This window comes from Odontesthes bonariensis, chromosome 18 (genome assembly GCF_027942865.1).
Source record: "Odontesthes bonariensis isolate fOdoBon6 chromosome 18, fOdoBon6.hap1, whole genome shotgun sequence".
NCBI lineage: Eukaryota > Metazoa > Chordata > Actinopteri > Atheriniformes > Atherinopsidae > Odontesthes > Odontesthes bonariensis.
In genome coordinates, this window is record NC_134523.1 from 10,156,515 (window position 1) to 10,181,903 (window position 25,389).

Below are 25,389 nucleotides of genomic sequence, written 5' to 3' on the forward strand. Positions count from 1 at the left end.
TTCTCTGCTAATGCTTCTACAAGTTGATCTTTGCAGACGTTGTCGTACCTGTATCCCAGCTCATAATTCCATTTTGTTCCATTTTATTCGAAGCCCTCAATGTGGTGCTTGAGCGTAAAGATATGATTTTACGTTTCTCAGTCCAAGGCTCAGCTTGCATAGCAAAGGTTCCTGCAATTTCAGTAATCTTTGACATTTTGGGGGTATTTGTTAAAACATTGACCTCATGTTTGGGCTAAAAGTGAATCTACAGCCATCAACCGGTTTATGGTAACAAAGCATTACAGTTAACTGAGCACTGTTTGGTTGAAAAGTTGGTTAAAAGACACAAGAGTGGTCCATGGATGTCCAGGCTAAAATTGGAGTGAAGTAGTTGAAGCTGAAATTCCTAAACTAAATGATCACATTACATGTATTCAACTGCTCCTTTTACGATGTACCAGAAGCATCTTGTTGGCAGCACACTGCCTCAATAGTTGAATATTAAATGTGTTGAAATTATGTCAGTGTATTATCTCCATATTTTCCAATATTGTATCTCTTTCAACACACAACAGAAAAAGTGAGCGTTTGTTTTGGACAAAATGTAAAAACATTTTCTCCTGAAAAGTGGGTGACAAAAGTTCTTAGACAGTAAATCAACCGAATTCTTGTCTCTCCAAAACACCATTTTCAAACACTATTTCTGAGCAACAAGCGCAAAAGCTGTTTGCTTTTGTCTGAAGGACCTGCCCGAGGGCCACGACTGACTGGATGGATCTCCATCTTAGCTTAAAATCGAATCTATGTCAGTGTTACGACCTGGCTCAGCCAGAGAAAAGGGGAGGTAAAATTTAATCATACGGTGTAGGTAAAAGTCAAAGGGATTTATTTTAGTGACAAAATATTAAAAGGCACAATAACAAAAACAAAACTGTAACTGAAATCAGAGCCTGTGGGTGTTCACAAGTCAAAGAAAATCAAAGAAATCCACAAAAAAAAAAAGACAATTTTAACTCATCAGAACTAACGGGACTAAAAACAAAATCAAGAGGTGAGCCAACTACTTTAACATAAGCACAATAGTAAAGGCTCCAAGGCCTAATGAGTCGAACAAAAAAAAAAACTTAAATGGCTAAGGCCCTCCAGAAATGAATTGATCAGGTCGAAAAACTGTCCAAAACTGTATTATGAAGAATCAAGGAATCTTGTACAGCAATATGAAATCACTTCCGAACCACAGAAATATATTTCTACTGGAAGGCTCATTGGCACATTTGTTCAGGCTTTTGTCCAATATTGAGTAATTACTGCAATAATATCTTTGAGTGTTTTTTTTTGTGTGCATTTGACATATTTACAGATATTTGTGTGATATACAAATTAAGTAATAATGAGGAAACTGTTTGGGCTAAATGGCTAAATGAGGGTTATGACTAGATGCAATGTTACAACCAAATTTAGTGACTCACTGGGACACGAGCCCTAATCTGTTCAAAGCAATCAAAATCTGCCTACCAGCATATCTAAAGCTCCCTAATTAATTGTAGATTAAGATTAAATGTAAAATTAACAAAGTGCAGTCTTGAAGGAGCTATAATGGGTGACTATTAATTGGGCAGTAACTCGGGCCAGTGGTTTCATCCATTTCTCTGGAGAAGGTCTCTAAAAAAGTGTGCGGCAGTTTCTCAATTAAAATGGTCTTTCCTCAAGCAGCGATGGAAAGAAACAGGGCAGTGGAAATAACTTCAGTTCTCTGTGAGTCGTGCTCATTTGTGTCAGGTACTCTTTACTGAAATTACCGCAAAACAAAAAAGACGGAATATGTCAGAGGAGACATACAATCACTTAACCAATCTACACACAGATGGAGTGTCAGAGCTTTAGGCTTTGTTTCCACATGCATCTGTTTGGATGGATAAACTGTCAGTTCAACAATGGAAGAAGCTCATTTCAGCAGTAGGCTCACTTTCCCCAGTGAAGCTCTGCTTTGCTTTTTAACAAACACAAACACAATACAAACACAAATGAATGTATTGTTAAAAACAAGAAAAGTTGCTATTATCAACCTAGTTAGAATTCAGTTAATAATGTTGGTATTTAAAAACATAAATTTGATGAAAGATTTTTCAGCCTGTGTTGCAGCTGTAGATACAGTTCTGCGTGGGAGCATGTCAGGTTACCACATACTGCAGGTTAGATGATTACAAGTCATTACATCAATCTAAAGCGGAACATAAACTGAGCGTTAGGGTTAGGCATAAAGCGAGGGTTAGGGTCCAGCCGACCACATCATACCCTAATATCCGTCATAGCTGTATACAGTATTTAACATACAGACATGAGAGTGTTTTTTTTTTTTTTTGTCATTTTATAAAGGGCAAGAAAGCAAATAATTTTACGAACGATTTTAAAATATATATATCAATTTAATTCAAGGTATCTTTGAAAGGAAATTAGTTTTCCTTGCTCTGTAACACTGAACCTAAACTTGGCAGATGTATCTTTGCATTGGCCATCTGTCATCTGCAGTCTCGTTTTGGATAAATAAGACAAACAAAGGTCATTGGTTGGTTGACAGATGAGATATAAGCTCAATGGAAAGTGAAGAGGAAATGAAAAGGCCGGGGAAAGCAAAGGTTGCCAGATGAAAGGTCTTTGGTCCCATTAAAAAGGCCCTCCATTCGGTGGCAGATCCTGTAAAGCTGTCCATGCTGATGGTATAAAGTGACAGATAATCCTTTCAGGAAATAAAACAGAAAATTAGTGTGAAGATGTCATTGTCAGGGAGGGAGCAGCATCATTTGACAGAACGAAACTTGCATTGACAAACAAACTCTTGTTGGCTGATATCAGGAGGAGAGAGTTTAATCAGTGGATTATGTGGATATGTTTGGTGACAGTGTGAGATGTGACAGATTCTATTATAAATGACTTTCACAATGAAATAGGTAATCTTTATTAAGACATCTAAAATGTGCTGTTATACCGCAGAGCACTTGTTGGTGCTCGTGGTATGTTGTAGAAAATGTTGTTGCCAGACTTGAGCTATGATAAAAAAGGTAAGACAAATATTCAAAGAATAGAACCTTTCTTAACTTGTGTTGCATCTCTGTAGGTCTGTTCCAGAAGCCAAGAGATGATGTCTGCATAAAACCAGGCCTTTAAGTACGCAGCAAACTTCAGAATGCACTGACATTAGTGGAAATCAATTACTTGTATTCAAATCAGTTAAAGCTTTGAAAGTTTAGTCACACCAGTGATGTTCTTTTGTCAGCCAGGCTGTGTGCATTATTGACAATGTTTAACAACTGATTATTACATTCTTGAAAGATTGATTGGGAGGTTTGCAACTTCAGTACCATATCAGAGCAAGATGTTCTCTTGCAGTTTCGCCAAAAGTAGGATTTTAGACTTTTCACTCCAGCCTTTTTTTAAACATATCATTGGACATCTCTGATAAACAGTGGAAAATTTGCAGTTTTTTTACAATGTAGAAAAAAGGGGATTACGTATGCACTAGCCAACAGGGGATTCTTCGTGTGAGATGTGTGCTCACAACTGGTGTGTGGTACATGGAGAAAGAACAGGAGGAAAGACATGATGCCTAAAATATGACAACACGTTGAGGATGGTGAACAAGGCTTCTTACTCATCTCCAAAGACAGCTTTTAATCTATAAAAAAGGAGTGGAAGTATAGAGTGGAGAAGTCTGCATGACTGTGAGGATTCATAAAGACAGTGTAAGCAAAAGCAGGAGAGGAGATCGCTTTTCGCTTCACTTTTTCCTTCTGATTACAGTTTGAAGAGACCATAACAAATACTTGTGTATCTTTTCATTTTTCTGTGCTCCTGAACTCCATAGGTTGTTTTCGTACAGTAATCTTATTGGTTGATCCTTTCTAAATGCAAAGGTTGTGTCGATGTAACACTGAACGGAACGTTTTTTAAAAACCTTCAGTTTCACTTCAATGGTTGAATAAAGGCTCCAGTCGATTCTAAACTATTTATCCTCGTTTCGTGTAAAGAGAGTACAATCTTATTCAAGTGTCCTTTTAGTACCAGTGCCAAAATGTTGTTTTGCACCAGAGGTTTAATTAATTTGAACGCTGCAGTCACTACACTTCTACGGTAAACAATGTGGCGAGTGGTAGCATAACCTTGATCAAGTTCAATAAGTTATAATGTTTCTCCACCTGCTGAATCTCCAGCTGCAGCACATCATCAACAACTATTACTAGTACGTTCGCCAAATCAATTCAAAGGAGCAATGTGAAGGATTTGGTGATACCAAAAATTGAAAATTCAGATCACAGTCAACTGAATGTTTTAATTATGTATTAGAAATATTTTGATTTTAATTAACTCCCTTGCTTTTGGAATAAATACGGTGACCTATATCCTGTCTGGAAATTCTGTTTGGAGCCAGTATTTGGTTTGGTCATTGTTTTAGAAACATGGTGGACTACGAGGACATGATCAGCTAATTGTGTAGATATGTTTTTCACTTTCTATGCAAATATTGACAGTGTCGAGTAATCGCCTCCATTTGTACTCATTGCTCCGTCCATGCACTGTACTTGTTTCAGTGTCATGGCGGGGATACACTGTCATATGCAATGCATGTTTTTGGACTGTGGAAGGAATCCAGTATACCTGCAGAAAACCCACAGGAAAAATCATCTGCAGAGTCGTGAAACTCCTCACAGTTGATTTTAACCAGGAACTTTCTTCTTTCTTTCACACTGTTCTTCCATGATACCGTTCTGCCACAACCTTCTAATTTACTCCTTCTTGGATTTCTTCTGAGAGCAGGGTTTTTGGTCGTAAGAATTTGTTCGCCCCAGAAAATGTACAGTACAAAAATCCACACTGTCTTTGATGTGTGGCTGGGAAAAGACTGTAAATGCCACAAATTTCCCCAGACATTTATGGGTTTGACAGGAAAAAAAAAGCATGTTTACTTTGGTATGTTTCTTCCCAGTAAAAACAAACAAGAAAAAACATTATCTCCCGAGATGCCTGACAGACCTAAGACTTGACCACAGTTGACTGGCAGCGCTTAATTCAGGAGTGTTTCCATACTGTCATAACTAAGCACAGAGACGGAAATGTTCCATTAGTATGCCTGGTGAAAACTAAACAACTCCAAATTACGCACGATGCATGCTTATAGTGCTAGAAAGAAGTTAATACCAGTTAGCTCTGCTATTCATGTTTCCCATTTTAATCTACCTCTATAATCTCTCCTGTCTGCTCATTTATATTCTCTCTGGCCTAGCAGGGAAATTGTGTGGGATGTCATAACATTATAGATCAGGTATAAATCAAGTGTTTACACAGACTCTGAGAGAGACTGCTTATTACAGAAGGATTGTTTTGAACTGCTGGAACCGTACAGCACACAAAGCTCTCTCGCTTTTTCGTCACTAAACATGTTCTTGCCACTTTTCTGGTAGATAATGAGTAAAATTTTAGAAAGGTATTTGAATGCTGACAGAATAACTTTTAATGAAGCTCGGAGGGACTGCAAATAAAACTATCTTTGGTGCCTTTACTAAAAATATCCATATCACATCACATCATATCACGCCAAGTCACAACAACTATCATCTTAAAGCGCTTCAAAGATATAGCCCAATTCAAGGAAATTAAGCCAAACTGGCTGAGGGTTGAGAGGACAGGAAAGACGGGGGCAGCAAGCACCATCAAGCCAGGGATACCTGCTGAGAAAGAGAAATACAAGTCAATGACAACAATAAAGTCATATGTACATGGAGAGTAAAAGAGAGCAGAGTGAGGAAAGGTGCATCATGGGAAGTCCCCCAGCAGTCTAGGTCCATAGCAGCATAACTATGGGATGTTTCAGGTAAACCTCAGCCATCACTAACTATTATCTTTATTAAAAAGAGAAGTTTTAAGCCTTATCTTAAAGGTAGAGAGGGTATCTGCTTCCCAAACATTTACTGGCAGCTGGTTCCACAAGAGAGGGGCCTGATAACCGAAGGCTCTGCCTCCAAATTCTACTTTTAGAAACTTAAGGAGCCACAAGTAAACCTGCAGTCAGAGAGCGACGTGCTGTTTGGAGAATATTGCACTATGAGAACTTTAAGATATGATGGCGCTTGGTCATTGAGCTTTATATGTGAGGAGGAGAATTTTAAATTATATTATGCATTAAAAAGGGAGCCAATGAAGAGAAGCTAAAACTGAAGATATGTGATCTCTCCTGTTAGTTCTCATCAGAACTCTGACTGCAGCATTTTGGATCAGCTGGAGGCTTTTTCAGAGAATTTGTGGGACAGCCCAATAATAAAGAATTACAGTAGTCCAATCTTGAACAGTTTTTTTCTGCATTACTCTGAGACGGGATGTTCCTAATTTTGGCAATATTACGGAGGTGAAAGAAGGTAGTCTTAGAAACTTGTTTTATATGTGAATCAAAGGACAGATCCTGGTCCAAAATAACTCCTAGGTTCCTCACTACATTTTCTTCCTGAGGACAACAACTTCAGTTTTGTCTGAATTTAGAAGCAGAAAATTCAGGGTCATCCAGCTCTTTATGTTTTTGAGACATGCTTGTAGTTTTATCTAACTGATTGGTTTAATCTGATTTCATATATAAGTATATGAGTATCATCAGCATAGTAATGGAAATGTTTGCCATGCTGTCACCAAAAAGGAAGCATATGGAAAGTGGAAAGAATCGACTCAAGCACAGAACCCTGAGGAACTTCATGACTTACTCTGTTGTCAGGGAAGATTCTTTGTTTCCATGAACTGGAATCTGTCAGATACATATGACTTAAACCAGACTAATGCAGTTGCATTAATCCCAATAACATGTTCAATCTATTCAACACATTCAATATTCAATATAAGAATGTTATGAACAATTGTATCAAATGCAGCACTGAGATCCAACAGGAGAAGCACAGACATAAGTCCGCTATCAGAGGTGGAGACCATAGTGTATGACTCATAGAAAACAATAAGCCAAGGGAATTTTGGCTACATGTTAAAGATTAAAAATGAGTAAACTATCATCACATTTGTTTAATTAAAACAAAAAATTATCTTAGACTGGATCCTAAGTGGCAAAAATGTTTTAAATGAGTTCTGATTTGGAAAAAAATGGAACACGAGACAAATTTATTCATTTTAAAAACTTTACTACAGCATATTGTTTTTTTTTGCTGCTGATTACCAAGAGCTTTTATTGTAAGATGAACTAAAACAGGTTTTCGTGTTAATCAAGTCAAATGTGTTCTCCTCATTGCCTGAGTGGGACTACATGTTATCTTACCATAGGTTTGTGGTGTATCCTAAATCCCACTGTCACTCATTTTTCCATATTTAATAGCTTCCAATTTACTTTATACAGCCAGGTTAATTTAGATTCACGAGTCTTGGATTTTACTGTCATTTTGCATCGTTGCTGACAGGAGCTTACAGTTTTAATTGTGTGTTCGAAAGGTTGGCGTTTCAGTTAGAGCCAGAGGGGATTCATACTTCCAAGAGCAAATAAAATTCATGATTATTGTCAGATAAAGTAGATGTCAAATAATTGACATTAACATGATGAACCAACTGCCTTTGTTCCCAGTGCAGTGACTACTCTTTTTTTAAAAACTAAAAATCACAAGAATTCAGTAAAAACAATACTGTGTCTTGTCAGAATTCTCTGCCTTACACAATACAATGGAGACTATAGGAATGATAAAGTGAAACACAGACAGATGAGTTGATAATACAATGCTTCACCATAAAGGGAACCTGTTTAATGTTTAAAGGATGTGCTAGCTGATGAATCTTTGGGATCTGCCTTGAGAATCTGGGAAAAAGCCTTGGATATGTTCCTGGAAATGGGGAGAATGAGGTAAGTGGTGAAGTGGGAGGAAAGGGAAAGCTTTTAGAGGGGAAGATTCTAGGTGAAGGAGGAGAGCACAAGAAGAAGGGGGAGGTGGAGTGAGGACAGAAGGGAGTAAATGAGAGATATAGAAAAACGAGGTAAGAGGGGAAATAGATTAAAAGAATAAAAGATATATGGGAGCAAAAATAGACCAGGGAGGAAATGAGAATGCAGAGAAAAGTGAGACTTGGAAGAGAGGTTAAATACATAAAGAGGAAAAGACATAAGCTTCTCCTTTTAAACCTTCAATGGAGATGATGGCTTTCAGTTATTTTATATAAAGTACAGAAAGAAAGTATGAAGAAGTCAAGCTGCATAGATTTCACTCTGTTCATCATTTATTTGTTTCCGCTCACTACCTAAACAAAGAAACATCATAACATGATACACCATATTGCCAAAAGTATTCACTCACCCATCCAAATAGTTAAATGCAGGTGTTCCAATCACTTCCATGGCCACAGATGTGTAAATTCAAGCACCTCAGCATGCAGACTGCTTCTACAAACATTTGTGAAAGAATGGCTCGCTCAGTGAATTCCAGCGTGGTACCGTGATAGGATGCCACCTGTGCAACAAGTCCAGTGGTGAAATTTTCTCGCAACGAAACATTCCACTGTCAACTGTCAGTGGTATTATAACAAAGTGGAAGCGATTTGGAACAACAGTAACTCAGCCACGGAGTGGGAGGCCATGTAAAATGACAGAGCGGGGTCAGCGGATGCTGAGGCGCATAGTGCGCAGAGGTCGCCAACTTTCTGCAGAGTCAATCGCTACAGACCTCCAAACCTCATGTGGCCTTCAGATTAGCTTCATGGAATGGGTTTCTATGGCCGAGCAGCTGCATCAGGTGAATTAGAGCAGACATAGAGCCAGGCCTTCTCGTCCAACATCGGTGTCTGACCTCACAAATGCGCTTCTGGAAGAATGGTCAAAAATTCCAATAAACACACTTCTTATGGAAAGAAGAGTTGAAGCAGTTATAGCTGCAAAGGGTGGGCCAACTTCATATTAAACCCTATGGATTAAGAATGAGATGTTACTTAAATTAATATACGTGTAAAGGCAGATGAGTGAATACTTTTGGCAATTTAGTTTAGTTTAAAAATACAACTAAGAGCACATTGTTCTGACTGATCAACTTACAAGCTCTGCAACCTGATCTCTCAGGAAAACATGAAATAAATGCTGGCACAATGACAATATGATACTATTAGCAGATTTGCCTTGGTGGGCATATATAATTTGTCTTGTTCATGTTCTGACCGTTGAAGGACGATCACTGAGAAATCAGATTTTTCTTTTTTTGATCAGGAAACACACCATTCACACAGTGACAGCCACAGACAGACAAGCAGTTACTGTCTAAGTGATTAAAGTGGGTCTGCATTTGTTGAGATTACCTAAATTGGTTTGGGACATTGGTTTTCATTTTTAAAAGAGCAAATGCACTTTATGTTCTAAGTTCAAGGTGAATTTAACATCCAGGGCAAAGTATTTTCAGATGAGCCAAGAGGAAAAAGAGTTTAGGACCTGTACTTTGTTGCATAAAGAAATATATACTCTTTCTTTTATTTCTTTTTCTGTTGGATTTTGAACAAATACCTCTATCCAGGTATGTGGAGCACTTTTTGCATCTACAGTGACAGAAAGAGATTGCCTTGTGTAGTTGATTATTGTTCTTTGAAAGAAAACTAGAATTGGCCAAAGATGTAACTAGCATGTTAAACCTTGAAAAAAAAAATCTGAAATCCAAATCAAAAACATTAATGCATGTTTTGAAGGAACCCTAGGTTGATTCTTTAATGGAAATGTTCTATATGGTTTTTCAAATATTTATAGGCATTGTTCTTTTTGTTTTTATGTTGCTTTCATTTGCAGTCGCTGTTTAAGGTAAAGAAAGTATTTAGATTACCTGTAAAACAACGAAACAATTTGATTTCTGTTTTCCTCTGAATGAATGAATTGATCTCTGATAAAAGTGGTGGGGTTGTCATTGCAGCAACCAAAATGGCTGGTCTGACAGACAGACCTGTAGAAAGGGTGACTTCTTAACATGTTAGTCAATTAAGGAGAAGTTTATTGCTTTTCATGGTTGTGGCATGCAATTATAAAACATTGCATACCTCCATTCTATAATGTCCTGTTCAGAAGTCACACATTTCTGTGAGATCGGGCTGCTTTTATCTCACATCTCTCATTTAGAAAATGTCAATGATTTTTCCTCCAAGTAAAAGAAAAAAAGTCCACACTTTTCCATATATTTTTATGCAAATCTACACACATGCATTTATCCATGACAGTGATTGTTTTGTTCTTGCCAACAAAATTTAGTAGATTGGAAAACTTTTCTTGTTGTTTCTTTAGGGTTTTAAAATGCATTTGAAGTTGTTTGAACGTGACAAATCAAAATGGAAAAAGTACTAAATTCGTAAAGTTGGATTGCAGTTATTGGTCACACCTACACACACACACACACGATGAGTAGCAGTACCTGATTGTGTCTTCTCATTTAATTCACTCAGCATTCAGCTGGTCAGCCCTCACACGCAGAGAGCTGCTGCATGCGTGACTATTCAGTCAGGTTCTAGGTTAGCAGATTGTGGCAACAGGTGGGTTAAGATTATAGTTTGTTAGTTGTTTAGTTAGTTAGTTAATTACCCTTGACAATATGTAAAATGTCTGTTTAAATTCATTGAATGTACACAACAATTTATTAAGTCTTTTAAACTGTTAGATCTGCTTGAGGTTTACACAGTGAGACAGTTTTACTTAAAGTAAATTTGTAAACTAGAAAACACAAACAGAGTATTTTTGTACCATATACAGTACGGCTATGCAGACATCTGTTCAGTGTGTGTGTGGATTTCCACAACACCTGAGGCATGATAATTACCCTCTTTAGTACAGTTATGTTTGTAAATGTGTTGCTATCAAATCTTAGCTGGAAGATCATTTACAGAATACTGCAGATTTGTCCAGATATGTTGCTCTTTAGGCAGTGTGTATATGACAGCTTTGTGGTTAACATCTACAGTTTGTTCATTTGTCAAAGTAATCCACCTGACCTTAAAACGGTAATGCAGCTCATTTGTCGTAGCGCGCAAATGCGATGCCAGATCTGTGGGATTGCTCAGACTGAAGGATGAGATCTGAATTGGTGTGAAATCCAGGGAAGGCAGATCATCCTGCCGCATTTTCCATCACTGATATGATGTCAGCTCAAATTAGTGTTGTCACCATGCCAGTGACCATTCACTATGAGAAGATAAAAAAGAGTTGGCTCTGTCTGCTGCTGCTTCAGTAGTACAGGGTTGAAAGGGGGATGGAAAAAAAAGGAAGATGAGGGCAGAAACTAAGGAGCAGGAAGAGCAACTAAAAATCAATACTAAGAAAAAACTGCAGTTTACTGCATAAACGAGACTACAGATTTATTTTTTCTGGAGATCCATTATTGAAGAAGAGAAAAACATAATTGAGACAGACTGTAAGACTGAATTTACTATATTAAACGCAAACAAAACCTTGTCTGCTTATAGACTTTACAGACTAGAACATTACGATTTCTGTATGTCTCGATGTATAAAAATAAAAATGTACAGTATATGTGCACTTGTGCATCCACTTTTCTCATTCAAAGGTATGTTTTGGCAATCATCACTCATTTTCCAGGTCGAAAATGCATCTTTCTTCCTCAGCGCTGCATTTGATACTGTAGATCACAAAATCCTGTTGCACAGGCTGGAAAACTGGGTTGGACTTTCTGGAGCGTCCTTAACTGGTTCAGGTCCTACTTAGAAGGCCGGAGTTATTTTGTTACAATTGGCAGCTATGAATCTGAGCGAGTGACCATGACTTGTGGAGTCCCCCAGGGGTCAATTCTTGGACCTCTTCTGTTTAACTTGTATATGCTCCCTTTCGGTCAGATATTCCAGAACTTTAACATCAATTATCACAGTTATGCAGACGATACACAACTTTATGTGTCTCTGTCACCAGACGACTGCAGCCCAGCAGACGTACTGTGTCAGTGTCTGGAGGAAGTAAACACCTGGATGAGAGAGAATTTTCTACAATTAAATGAAGACAAAACTGAGATCATTCTGTTTGGTAGCAAAGAGAAGAGGGTCAGCGTTGGTAAATATCTTGAGACTCGGGACCTTACAATCACTGACCAAGTTCGTAACCTCGGAGTGTTGATAAACTCAGATCTGACTTTCAGCAGCTACATCAAAGCTGTCACCAAGGCAGCTTTTTACCATCTCAGAAACATCAACAGAATTAAAGGTTTTCTCTCCCAAAAAGACCAGGAGAAACTCATCCATGCATTCATCTCCAGTAGACTCGATTACTGTAATGCTCTTTTAACTGGACTTCCCAAAAAGAGCATTAAACATCTGCAGCTCATCCAGAACGCTGCTGCTAGAGTTTTAACCCGGACCAAGAGATCTGAGCACATCACACCAGTTTTAAAATCTTTACTCTGGCTTCCAGTCAGTCACAGAATAGATTTTAAAAGCCTGCTGATGGTTTACAAATCCCAGAACGGTTTAGGCCCAAAATACATCTGTGATATCTTTGAGAATATAAACCTAGCAGAGGTCTTAAATCCAAGGACTCAGGTCAGCTGGTCCAGTCCAGAGTCCAGACTAAACATGGAGAAGCAGCATTTAACTGTTATGCTGCAAACAAGTGGAACAAACTGCCAGTGGATTAAACTTTCACCAAATGTAGGCATTTTTAAATCCAGGTTAAAAACATTTCTTTTCTCATGTGTCTATGCATGAAATCTGCACGCTATCTTTTAACTATTCTAGACTGTTGCTTGTTTTTAAATTCATTTAAATTATTTTATTTGTTTCTCTTTATATTCCTTTATGTATTTTCAATGCTTCTTCCACTCCCTGCTGCAATGCTTTTATTTTATGTGAAGCACTTTGAATTGTTTTGTACATGAAATGTGCTATACAAATAAATTTGACTTTGACTTTGACTTTCCAAAGATCAGAGAGCTTTTTTCCTATAAAAAACCTATATCACCTCAACAACATGGCCAGCAGACAGTCTGGCTCTCAATCTGAGATCAAGGTTATGATGGAAGTCGAGAAAAATGGTCCATGACAAGGCTCCATCTGTCAACTGCTATACAAGAAATGTTTCACCTGATTGATGAAGAATATTGAATTTTAATTCAAGTCCATGCCTCAAAGAATTCAAGATATCATAAAAGCAAGAGGTGATGCATTTACTAAACAAAAACTAATCGTTATATGAAGAATTTGATTATGGTTCAGTGTTTCAGTGATTCCTTCAATTTTTCCTCTACTTAAAAAAAAATTCCAGAAATTTTGTTTAAACTTTTACTGTATGTTTTTTTTCATTTGTGCTGTTGAATAAAGTATCTTTTTTTATATATTCTTGATTGATGATCAATTTACTACGAAATAAAAAAAAAAGTGGAAGGAGCATCCTCCAAATGTGGTGATTTGCTATGTTTTTTTGTTTTTTTTGCCCCAGATCATATAAAGTGTAGTATTGTCACTTCCACTTGGGCTGTTTGATGCTTATGTGATGACAGAACAAAATATATCTTTTTTTTAAATGAAGGATTTTCATCATATAATTCAGTGTAAGAGGTCTCTCTGTGTGACCGTTTGGAAGTCAATCTCTCACATGAAACAGCTCAGTTGTTTTTTTTTACCTGCTATAGTGCTGTAGAACATCTTACTCGGAATGAGCCAATTAATTCCCTTTTAGCCTAAATCACATGCTTACCCAGAGGTGGCTGGATGACACTTGACTAATGTGATTCTCTGCACTGAATACTAAACAAACTTTTATAGATCGTATCTTCTTGGAGGCAATTTTGGGATACACACTTCTCCCTTCTCTGCGATTTTCAGGAAGATGGTTTATCTATGCACAAGCATTGCTTTGGTTGCATTTTTGAACAGGCCACAGGTTTATCAGTAGGTTTATCAGCAGCACAATTATATTTCAAGCTAGACATTCAACAGTCCACTTGGAACAAAGCCAAAACGAGAGGTATGTTGAAATAGTTTAGACAAGGGTGAGGACTTAGGTGCAGGACACAGAAGTGCAAAACTTAAGTTTATTACCAGATGTGACCAAAAGACAAAGTTAACAGCATAACAGGTGTATCAAGTGGCAGGCAAAAAGACAACAAGTGACGCTCATACACAAAGCCAAAAACACTGGAAAGAGTGCCTAAAAAGCTCGACTCTGCGTGAGTGCAAAGACAATATGACAAGGAAAAAAGAAACTTTTAGGAATACATTTAGAGTGAGTAACAATAACCTTAGGGAATCAAATTAAGAGAAAACAAAATTAAGGAAAAAACTGAATTTACTAAACAAGGAAAAGATTTTTAAATAAAACAAGAAATAACAGATGAGAATACTGGCGCAGACAATCACATTCACTTTCGGATCAGGTCTCACCAGTTGCTTGGCTTGTTCAAAGTGAGCTTCGCCTCACACAGAGAGCTGACGAGATCAGGCAGGACGACACAAAACAGCTCATCGGGTTAAATCCAGATGTTTCTCATCTGGTTTCAACTTCTGGAGAGAAACTGCAGCACCTGATTCGATTATCTTCTGTTATCATCGCCTGGGTTTGCGTGACATCAGAGGACGTCAGAGAAAAGTCGGACACAAATCTGGCCAGCATGCATTGTGCCACTATGTGGTGATCAAGCCTTTTGTAATATCCGTCTCCACTAAATTCGTCACACTCCTATTAAGTGTCTATTATAATGTATATAATGTCGCACTCAACATCGTAGAATAGTCTTGGACTGTTGGTCAGGCTGAACAACACATTTGAAGTTGTCCCCCTGGGCTCTGGATGAAATATTACTGCTATTGTTATTAGCAATTAGGTTTGTCACCAGTTTGACATTTTTTGCCTTTGATACATGAACAAAAATGGTCAAATTCATGAACTTTTTGCTTTATATTTTGTGTTTGGTGACATTTTAACAATAATTTATCTTATGACCAAAAACATGATCTTCAACTGTAAAAAAAAATACTGCATGGTAGCAATTGTTTAATGGAAGAACATTCAGTCAGAATATTCTATTTTGCATTTTTTTGTGATGTGGATAAATCAGACAAACATCTTCTCGACAATGATCATCAAACTAGGTGGGAAACGCCCGTTTTTGTTTTCAAAGACTTAGTTTATTCTGTACTTTGGCCCACAGTTAAGAAACAGAAATGGTTGCTTGCAGACAACATATGCAGGTGGAATATTTACCACAGCATATACAATTACTTTGCATTTCAGGAAAGTATGAGAGAAAAATTAGAAAGTATAGCTAGATTAAAGGAGCCCCCTGGTCAGTGATCAACACTCTGAGTCTGAAATTCTTGGCAGATGCTGTCCCAGGTTTATTTGTCATCCTAAACGTTAGTAGCCTACCATCAGTGTGCCAGCGAATCCAGAACAAACACTATCAATAACCTTTCATAGTGACTTACAGGACTGGCTCATCCATGTCTGTCCGCTGAACAGCCTCCCCCCTGGGTCACTGTGGGGTGTAGAGAATGAGTAGGATGTTCCCAGTTTTCAAAATGTGGAGTAATGGGCCTCCTGCAGGATCTCTGCAAGCATGAAGCCTGGTGAATTTCTCAGCTCATATGCACCCTCAGGGCCGGATGCTCAGCACAAAATGACTCAATGTCTCTAAATATTTTATTTATCTATCTATCTATCTATCTATCTATCTATCTATCTATCTATCTATCTATCTATCTATCTATCTATCTATCTATTCTTTAGCTCACACAGTTTAATCTTACTTTTTCATAGTTTTGTTTCGTATAAGGATGGGCACACTGTCTTACTATCTCTGAGATACACACAAAGAAGAGGTGTGTGCAATGTCACAAACTGCAGTGCCTGCTGCTGCAGTGTTTTGCATTTCAGATGATTTATCGCTGTGGCTGTTTTCTCGGCAGAAGCCGTAATCCTGATCTGAAACAACCAAATGTTTGTTTAGGCAGTCACTTTCACGGTAGACAATTTATTTCACTGATAGGTTTAACTTGTTGTTCTCTTTTGTCTCTCTCCAGAGATTTGCCTGTGAGTTGAAGATATGAGGTTAGCGGGCTCCTTTTGGATCCTTTGGTTTCTGCTGGTGGTAAGCTCTCACTTGTCTCTCACTTTTTAGTTCACAGAAGACTGTGCTGCGAGGTAAAGTTCTCAAAGTCCTGCTTCTCATTTTGTAAGCTGTGCACATGCGCTGATGATTCAATTTCCATTAAGTGAACATGTAATATGTTGTGGTCTGGTGGTTTTTTCTTTCATGATCAGCAAGAATCTCAAAATCTCATGATTGTTTTCCACTACCCATTCTGATTAATAATCTTCACACAGACGGGAGTATCTGTATCCATTTGTAGCTCAGCTTCAGAATGTTTCTAGCTCTGACAAGTGTGGTGTGTAATTTTGTTGCCACAAATCGGAAATGCACTAACATGAAACATTGTTTGTTTATTTAATCTTTCAGATAACAGTAAGAAACACTTTCTGTATTCCAACTCTGTAGTATTACCACACTCTTCATTAGGCAGATCTCTAATGACCTGAGAATACATATTCAGCATGTACATGGATGGCTGAAGGCACATATACAAAACAGCCATTGCACTTGTGTGAAGAATGGATAGTGAATCCACATAAATGCAGAACTGCTGTGTGAGATCTTAATAACTCACTTCTCTTTGAGACTTGTTGATTTAGAGTGGCACTCAATGGTGCTGTTCTCCGTGAAAATGTGGACACGTATTCAGAGTTTGTAGGGGCTGCGGTGGAACTGGGCCTCGAATAAACTCCCCAGAGGGATTATGTCTCTCTGATCATGACATTTATGTCATGAAACTGCCTGGTAAAAAACAGACTAAAATTACAGATCTGAGCTAGTCTTTGGCAAAAATAATCCCATTGACATTTACCATTACCCACGGGTTTTGCAGCATTCATTGCATACAAGGGCCCCAAGGAAAGAAAATAACTACCTACCAATTTTTTGTTACAGTCAGAGTAAATCAGAACAAAATGTGCATTCTGACTTGAAACTGATTAGAATGATCACCAAGTAAATAAGATTTATATTCAGCATCATTAGAAAATAGATGCTGTGGAAAAGACCCTGATTGGTGGATCTCAGATCAGCTCAAATGAACCACACTAATAACAGAGCAAACAGAGCTAACCTCCTTTCAACCAAACTTCACAACCACAAACACACACTGCGGCAATTGAATATTATGGTCTCCCCAGATTTCAAATTAGTTATAAACAATGTTTAATTGTGCAGCTTACATTCTCATAACAGTTATGTCCTGCTGAGGATTTAGCAGACACACATCTATGCAGCGTGAGCATGCAGGCAGGGGAGGGAGAGGCTCAGTCTGGCAGTAGCAGCAGTGTATTGATGCATTTGTCAATCACAGCTGTCTCCTGAACATTTTTGTTCGAATAACAGGGAACAAATGGTGCAGGTGTTGGTGATCCTCAACTGAACTTATTCTCACACTGCACAAATCCGTCCACTAAGCATCCACTGACCACAGTTGCTTTTAGAACTTTGGTTCTGAGAGTATGTGCACAGCACACTCTTTCCCTGTGTGTGTTAATTTGGCCCATCAATCCGCCAAGCACATATCTGATTCTCTGGAGCCCCTCAAACATCTGCAATACTGTGCAGATGTTTTAATCACTAAATTGATAGAATTCTTCTTCATCTCAACAATCCTCTGTAATTTAGGAGAGCAGTAGAAGTTCTGTATATTTTGGCATTAATGGAAGAAGCATTTCCATAATGAAGGCAGATCAGTGGGTTAGCTTGTACACAGCTAGATTGCATGGTTAGCTTGACCAGGCAAATTAATTGTAGTAGGCTTATTTATAGGGTCATGCTGTTAGGGGCAGAGTAGACTTTTGCTCGTCTTCAATAAGGGATCCACAGTGTCTCATATTCCCTATTTTAGAACAGTCCAAGTCTGGGCTGGAGCCTATCCCAGCTGTCACTGGGCGAGAGGTGAGGTACACCCTGGACAGGTCGCCAATCCATCACAGGGCTACGTATATACATATATATATACATTTATATGTTGATATGAAATTCCTTGAATTTGCTTAACTAGGATTTTAGATAAACATCTAAATCTTGCTCTGAGGTTCCTCTGGAGCCAAGGATTCATTACAACTTTGAAGGCTGAGTCATATTTTGTCCAGACTTTGAGAAATTGCGTTAATTAGCTTAATGGGCCCATTTTAATCATCGGTCAAAGACTGTAGGACAATCTTAAGACACACGAACTACAAATCATGTTGGGCTGACATATTTTGGCTCTGTGTTCTGACATTTAAAACTATGCTGATTTGCCTGATGAAAGTATTACAATGAAACAAATCAAACTTGATAATGAAGCTGTCCCGATGGCTTTCCTTATAATTCACAATAATAGGCTGGATGATGGCCTATAAAGAACAGTATTCTAAACATTATGGCTTTAGGTTTACTACGATATGTTTCTGTCTTTTGTTTTTTTAATGCTCCTGTCACGCTTGTTCATGAAGATTAATGTATTCAATAGATGAGGAGAGGCCTTGTGCACGAAGAAAAACAAAAAAAGAAGATTTTTTCTTTCTCATTCAGCTCAGCTGTTGATATTGGTGGTGGCCTGGTGGTCGTATGTATGACGTCATTTACTTCAATGCTTGGAGTGACATCATATGTACGGCTGCTAAACTGCTACATGGGACATCAGAATTCTCAAAAAAGGTCATGTTTGAAATGTTTTGTCTTTCACAAGCTTTTAGGAGAGAGGTAAGAATAATATTTTGATCCTCTGCAAAGAGCCAGGGGAATAAAGGTCCGCTTCTCATTTGCAATAAGACATGTGGTCACAATCTTCCTGGCAAAGTATTTAAATTCCTCAAATAATTCACGACAGCCAAGTGCATGAGCCTGGCACTCTGAGAGGCTTAATTTTCAGCCCAAAAAAAAAGAGAAAAAGAAGATAAGTCACAGCAAAATGGGCTCTTTATCTGTCAGTGAGCGGCATGATCATAATTTCATACAGCAGCCTTTCATTTTAATGCTACCTCCACATATGAACAATAGAGCAGAGATTAGAGTCGTTTGTAGAAAATCAGCTGCTCAACTTCTTTTATGGAATTTAAAACACACTTTGATGAGTTATACGCATGGAGATTGACTCGAATGTTAAAGCGGAGAGAAATTGTGATCAGATCAGATGTGCAAAAACTTTTCATTTACATAAAAAAAAGGACATTTTTCTCCGAGCATGATCCAACTGTGAGATATGACAATTTGAGCTCTTTACACTTTATCTTATTTTCAACTGTGAAGGAAATGCAAATGAGGGAAGCAGGCACAAAACAGCCACGCTAACAACCTCTTATCTACGCTCAGTACAGCTCTTACTGTAACATAGTGGCCAAGATGTGTTGAGCTTGTTTGTATCCCTCCTCCTCTCAACTTTAATGCCGTGTTTTCTTCACAGCTCAGGGCGGCGGCGAGCAGTGAGCCAATCACAGACCCATCAGTCATTCCTGGACCGAGCATTGCAGAAGGACAGAGTGCGCAGCCACTGAGCCAGGGTCAATACAAATGTCTTGAGCTGTCCAACAAGGACCACCAAGAAAACAGAGCTGGTGAGGGGCTTCTCGGGGTCAAATCAAACCTCTAATAGAGCATCACATGTGTAGCAATGTTGTGAACTAGTTATACGGGATCGAACTGCTGCGTTTTTTGTTAACAGTTGTTCTGTCAACTGTCATTCAAGAACAACTCATTTGAGATTACTTTTTGAGTAGATGTTGGGGGTTTCAATCTCTCTCAGATTATGTTACTTATATTATGCTCCACATACACTAACATACAAGTAAAGACACAGACTTACACTCTTTTTCTTTATCTTCTCTTGAGGTGTGTTTTGTGCTCGCATGTGGGATGGTTTGTTGTGTTGGGACGAGACACCGGCCAAGGCATCTGTAACACAAAACTGTCCAGATCGTCCTGACCTCGACGCAACCGGTAAGGCACTCTTACACTTCTCTCACAGGAGTAGAACAAACAGCTGGCTAAAGTGAGACCTCCGGGATAATCTTTTCAACATAACTTTCCTATAGCACAGAAGTTTCAAAAAGGAAATGCTCCAAACTAGTGTGTTTGAAATAGAGACCGTCAGAAGAAAGACATAAGATGTGCTCCTCTACCATCTCAACCCTTCTTGTATATTCGATTTTGCTGATTTAACAAAGATTTAAGGTTTGCTAGATGGATTTTAGTTGCTTACTTTATTTGAATGCCCTCAGCACCTTTTAACAATATTTAATCAAATCTAACTATACAGCTCTTAACCATACATTCCTTGATGTGAATCTCTTATTATGATGGTGTCATATAGTTGCATTTCATCAGTTATATTCTAAGTAGAGAATCAATGCCAATCAAACACTCCAGGGTATAATGTGACATTCCTGCATAGATGTCTCTGTTCCATGGATGTTCTTTTTCTGCTTAGTCATTTTATAGGTTCATGCCATCAAGTTTATAATCAGTAATGTGAGCAGCTTCAGCAAGAGTGGTCTGCGAGTCAGGAAGTTCGCAAACTTGGACTGAAATATTAACTATTATTATCTGTTGGTGCAGGTTTCCGTTATTCCCAAAGGTGGAACTATTGTGGCTCGATGTTTCAAAATCTGCCATTTTGTCAAAATCAGTCTATGTCTGAGCTATCCATTAGGTCATGGGAGATTCAGTTGCACTACTTTCAACTTGGAAAACAAAAGAGGCAAAGGATTGGAGGACTGCTGTTTTTTTTTTTGGGGGGGGGGGGTTGGCCTTTGAAACTTTTATTTAACTTTATTTAATTATAAAATGTAGTTCTCATTTGAAAGTGAGAACTAATGCCTCTGATTGCTTCCCTGGAAGAGGACGGTCATGATGGAGCATGTAAATGACAGTGATCATTAATGATTCATACACCGGAAATAAGGTAAATCATCAGCTGATTGGTTTGACAGATTGAAGACAAGTATTTACTTAAATCTAAATTGACTGTGGTCTTTGATTATGTCAGTGTGCTTAATGTTTGAATTGCTGGACAACTGGTTTCCACAGAATGTTCCATTTTTACATTGTGAATAATGCAAGGCTGAGCAATGTCGAGCTGAAAAGATCCAGATTCAAGTCATGTCTGATTTAGGAGATGCACTATGACGAAGAAAGGGGAGGTGAGGTGGAGGGCAGAGAGATGAATGAGGAGTATGAGGAGGGAAAAAGCGAGGCAAAGAAAAGAGGAGTCACAAAAAAGACAGGGAAGGAGAACCAGAGAGATGGATGGGGAGAGAGAATATGAATGAGGGAGCAATGAAAGTTTTTCTTCAAGATGGCTCTGATGGGGATTTCCCAAAATCCCTGTGACTCTAAGAGTCCCCCCATGGCTCCTTGTAAGCTGAGGCTGCTGATTTGAGGCCTGGAATGGGGGGTGTTGTACAGTTGGAAAAGGTCGTTGAACAGTTTATGAGCTGTCAGAGAGGACTAGGCAGTTGCTGTTGTTGTCAGGTACAATGTGATCTCACTCTTTGCCCAGTCATGGATCTCCACTACATGCGGTTTTAAACCTGACATTTGAGAATTTGCTAGCAAAGGTGGAAAGCATTCTGTTTAATAGTATGTGCCAAGCCAAATGAATCACTGTTATTTGGAAATGCCAAGATTGTCCGTGTTTGGATTATGCCAGTACGCTACTGCTGAAAAACACAAAGAGACTCAACAAAGAATGGATCTCTTCTGAGCTCTCTGCAAGCAGAGGCAGCAAACTTTGCCTGAATGTGAAGCTTTTGGGACATCAAGTAATGGATTATTCTGTCATGCAATTACTTTTTCTCAACAGAAAAAGTGACCAAATATTGCGATGAATCGGGTGACTGGGTCCAGACTGGCTCTACTTGTCGATTAGCTTTAAAGGACAAAATAGAGGTATATCTTTACTGAATGTTCTCTTTGAAGTAATGAAAAACTGAAATGAAATAATGAAAATGCTTGCTTTAGTTTCCACTGTATGTATACCAATCAGCAAATTGCCATTTTTGTTCGCAAAGGAAAGACATTTTTTAAGGGATGCTGCAGGAGTGCCAGCCATCGAGACCACAGCGGGTACAGTGGAAAAGAGTATCCTGGAAAATGAAGAGAAATGTTTTGCGAAAATAAAGAATGATCCTTCTTATAATAGATCAGGTACCAATACTTTCCACTCAAACCCATGATGTAACGTTTCCCAACATTTAGTCTCTTCTACATGTCCTCATGAACAAGGGGACTTTAAACCTTTCTATGTTTTCTGTGAAAGGCCTGTACTGCAGTCGGAACTGGGACGGCTGGCTGTGCTGGGATGACACTCCGGCAGGGACCTACGCCTCCCAAAACTGTCCGAATTACTTTGTCAATTTCGACCCCACAGGTGAGCAGCGAAGCTTGAGAACTTTTGCTCCCCTGATATCTCATTCGTACCCCAAAGCGAATTTGTGTCAAATAATATTTTGACTGTTTCAGAAACCTTAATCACACGATTATGCTTTCACAGAAAAGGCAACTAAGTACTGTGGAGCAGACGGACAGTGGTTTCACCATCCAGAAAACAAAAGGATTTGGACCAACTATACACTCTGTGCATACACCCATGACAAGAGGCTGGAGGTAATGTGTAGTAAATGTTACCAAAAAAAACCCAACTCTTGAGTCTGTATTTATTGTACAGATTTTGATTGTACAGTATTCTGTGATGTTCAGACTTCTAATCTTCCCCCCATAGAAACTGAAGGTGCATGAGAATGAACACAAATGTCTCCAGAAAATGAAGCAAGACCCACCATATAACAAAGCAGGTACACTGAGTCTTACCTTCTGAAACTCATATTGTTGTGTTGTGTGCCTCAGAATGCTTTTAAAGTGTCTGTGAATGTATGTCGTCACATTTTTGTGATTGTAGGAGGTCTGTACTGCGGCCGGACCTGGGACGGGTGGTTGTGTTGGAACGATACTCCAGCAGGTACCTTCGCATCTCAGAGCTGCCCTGATTATTTACCCGAACTCAAACCCACTGGTGAGTAAGATTTAGAGGTGCTCTTGTAAAGATCTGCTGATTTCGTGCTAACCTCCTCGGATGCTCTGTTTATTGTAAAAATCGTTGTAGCAATTGTTGGGTTAGTTGCATATTTAAGATTGGAATTGTGCAAGTGTCACAGTGTAATTTTTATCATGTGATTCTGTAGAAAAGGCTACTAAGTACTGTGGAGACGATGGGCAGTGGTTTCGCCATCCAGAGAGTAACATGACCTGGACCAACTTTACAGTGTGTGTTGGCAACAACAAGAGGATGCGGGTAACATTAACATTTGTTTATGTCTTAAGTATTCATGAGAAAGATCGCTGACTTTGGGGGTTAGCATCAGCAAGGATTAGGAGTAGGGGTCAGCGCTCTAACAATGTCATCTCATTAACAGTTTTTAAATTGGCACACAGTATGATCTGCTTTACAGAGTGACTGTACAGATCACATGATTAAAGCAAAACATGCAAAGAAACACTCTCGAAAGCCCTTTTTAAAAACACATGTCGACTCATGCCAAACTAATTCCTGTCAGTCTTGCCTTAAGACCCATAGAAGTATATCTAAGTTTATCCTCCTGCAGAGTTACAGCCCTTATTTTGCCGCCTGCAGGACGTTTCTGGACCACGACCTTTTGATAGAAGGTGTGCAGACACCAGCCAATTAAAGCACAGAGCTGTGAGGACTAAGTACCAGCATCAGTTCAATCTCTGTCACACACATGCACACTCTGTCGGTAGAAAGTGGAGCTTTGCATGAAATCATCTAACGTAGCAGGAGGTGTCAACTTGTTTAGCAGAATTTAACCGCTTTGAAAGAATCTGCAAGCTATGTTATATTTCTCTGATTTCTCAGTCTCGGTCTCACGTCCACCTTATGTTATGCTGCAGTAAATGGCAACTCCAAACTTCAACTCGTAAAATCTGGGCTAAATTTTCCAGAACAAAATGCAGCTTTCAAAGAATTAGGTCCACTTTTCGTTAATTAAAATTGCTATGATGTCACTGCCTCCTTGTTTGCCAAGCACAGCCACCACCAAGCATAGAAGGCAACACTCACTGTGAGCCTGGCTTAATCCGTGACATGAGTTCACAGGATCATCATTCGTTATCAGCGTAATATAACATGTAAAGACATGCCCTTGTCATAAGGTTGAGGTCTTGGATTGAAAACCAAAACTGCATGGCTTATGTCTCCCTCCTGATGATTTTAGAGACTGAAAGTTTTCAAACTGAGCTGCCAAATATATCCAATTTGAATGAGGACAACTCCTCCGTACAGTCAGGTGCAACAAGTGTTGGTTTTCTATCTTGTAGAAGGGGAGATCCTATTAAAGAAAATGTCCCCATTGCTGGATGAATAAAGTTCTATCTTGATCTTAATCTTAATCAAATAATCTGCAATAACCCTTCCCAAGAGCATATTGATCAAGTATCCAATGTGGGAAAGCAGCAACACAGAAAAAAGGCCCCTATGGACTACCATTGTTTTACAAACAGAGGACAGCATGGCAGGTGAGACACAACATCTTTCAGGCAACCTTAAAGAGGCAAAGACATGTGTTAGACTTAGAGGGCTTCAGCACAGATTTTTGGGTTAGATGTTTAGCTTTGAATTGAAGAGACAGGCTTTGTAATCAGGAAACCATCTGCACAACTAATCATGGGATCACACCAGTTCAACTAAACCTGGGGAAAAGGACATTTTTGAGGAAGTAAGATTGAGATTGTGCTCCAAAAAATAGGTTGTTGATTACTATTTTGGCCAGATTGCTCACCGCACTCACTCGAGCAACACTGCAGCAATACTGTTGTGGAAAGCACAATTAAAATGACCATATTAAAGCTTTAAATCACCTTAGGCTTTGTTTAATTTGGTTCATGACTTTGTTCTTTATGCTGCCTTCATTCACATATAGGAAGCTGCCCAGTTTTCCAGGGAGACCGACATGGAGCCCAGCAGTGAAGCCACAGTCAGTCCTGTGTATAACCAAAAGGTGCAAAACAAAATCCTTGACAACCAGTACAGATGCTTTGAGAGAATGAAACGAGATCCGCCTTATAACAAATCAGGTGAATAATAGCTACTGAAACTTATTGTGGCTTTCTTTTGTTGAACTGTTGCTCTGTCAATACTAACCTCTTTGCACCTTTAATGCCACAGGCCTGCACTGCAGTCGAAACTGGGACGGATGGCTGTGCTGGGAAGATACTCCAGCTGGAACTTACACATCCAAAAACTGCCCAAACTACTTTGATGACTTTGACTCCACAGGTGAACCACGAGACACGCGGGTGCAATGTAATCTTTTAAAGATTTGCTGAC

At 38.8% G+C, this 25,389-nt stretch overlaps 1 protein-coding gene across 2 annotated transcripts in view; it reads left to right on the top strand.

The window, feature by feature from the left end:
• The window catches only part of calcr (calcitonin receptor), a 62,745-nt gene that overhangs the window by 17,599 nt on the left and 19,757 nt on the right, over positions 1-25,389 (top strand). For both annotated transcript variants that reach the window (XM_075449050.1, XM_075449049.1), the window contains 12 exons: positions 15,991-16,058; positions 19,453-19,603; positions 19,878-19,985; positions 21,850-21,935; positions 22,058-22,193; positions 22,306-22,416; positions 22,540-22,652; positions 22,768-22,840; positions 22,945-23,058; positions 23,228-23,337; positions 24,983-25,136; positions 25,228-25,338. In XM_075449050.1, the coding sequence (XP_075305165.1) occupies positions 16,014-16,058; positions 19,453-19,603; positions 19,878-19,985; positions 21,850-21,935; positions 22,058-22,193; positions 22,306-22,416; positions 22,540-22,652; positions 22,768-22,840; positions 22,945-23,058; positions 23,228-23,337; positions 24,983-25,136; positions 25,228-25,338 (1,312 nt within the window). In that variant the 5' untranslated portion in view covers positions 15,991-16,013. The remainder of the gene's footprint in view (positions 1-15,990; positions 16,059-19,452; positions 19,604-19,877; positions 19,986-21,849; positions 21,936-22,057; positions 22,194-22,305; positions 22,417-22,539; positions 22,653-22,767; positions 22,841-22,944; positions 23,059-23,227; positions 23,338-24,982; positions 25,137-25,227; positions 25,339-25,389) is intronic.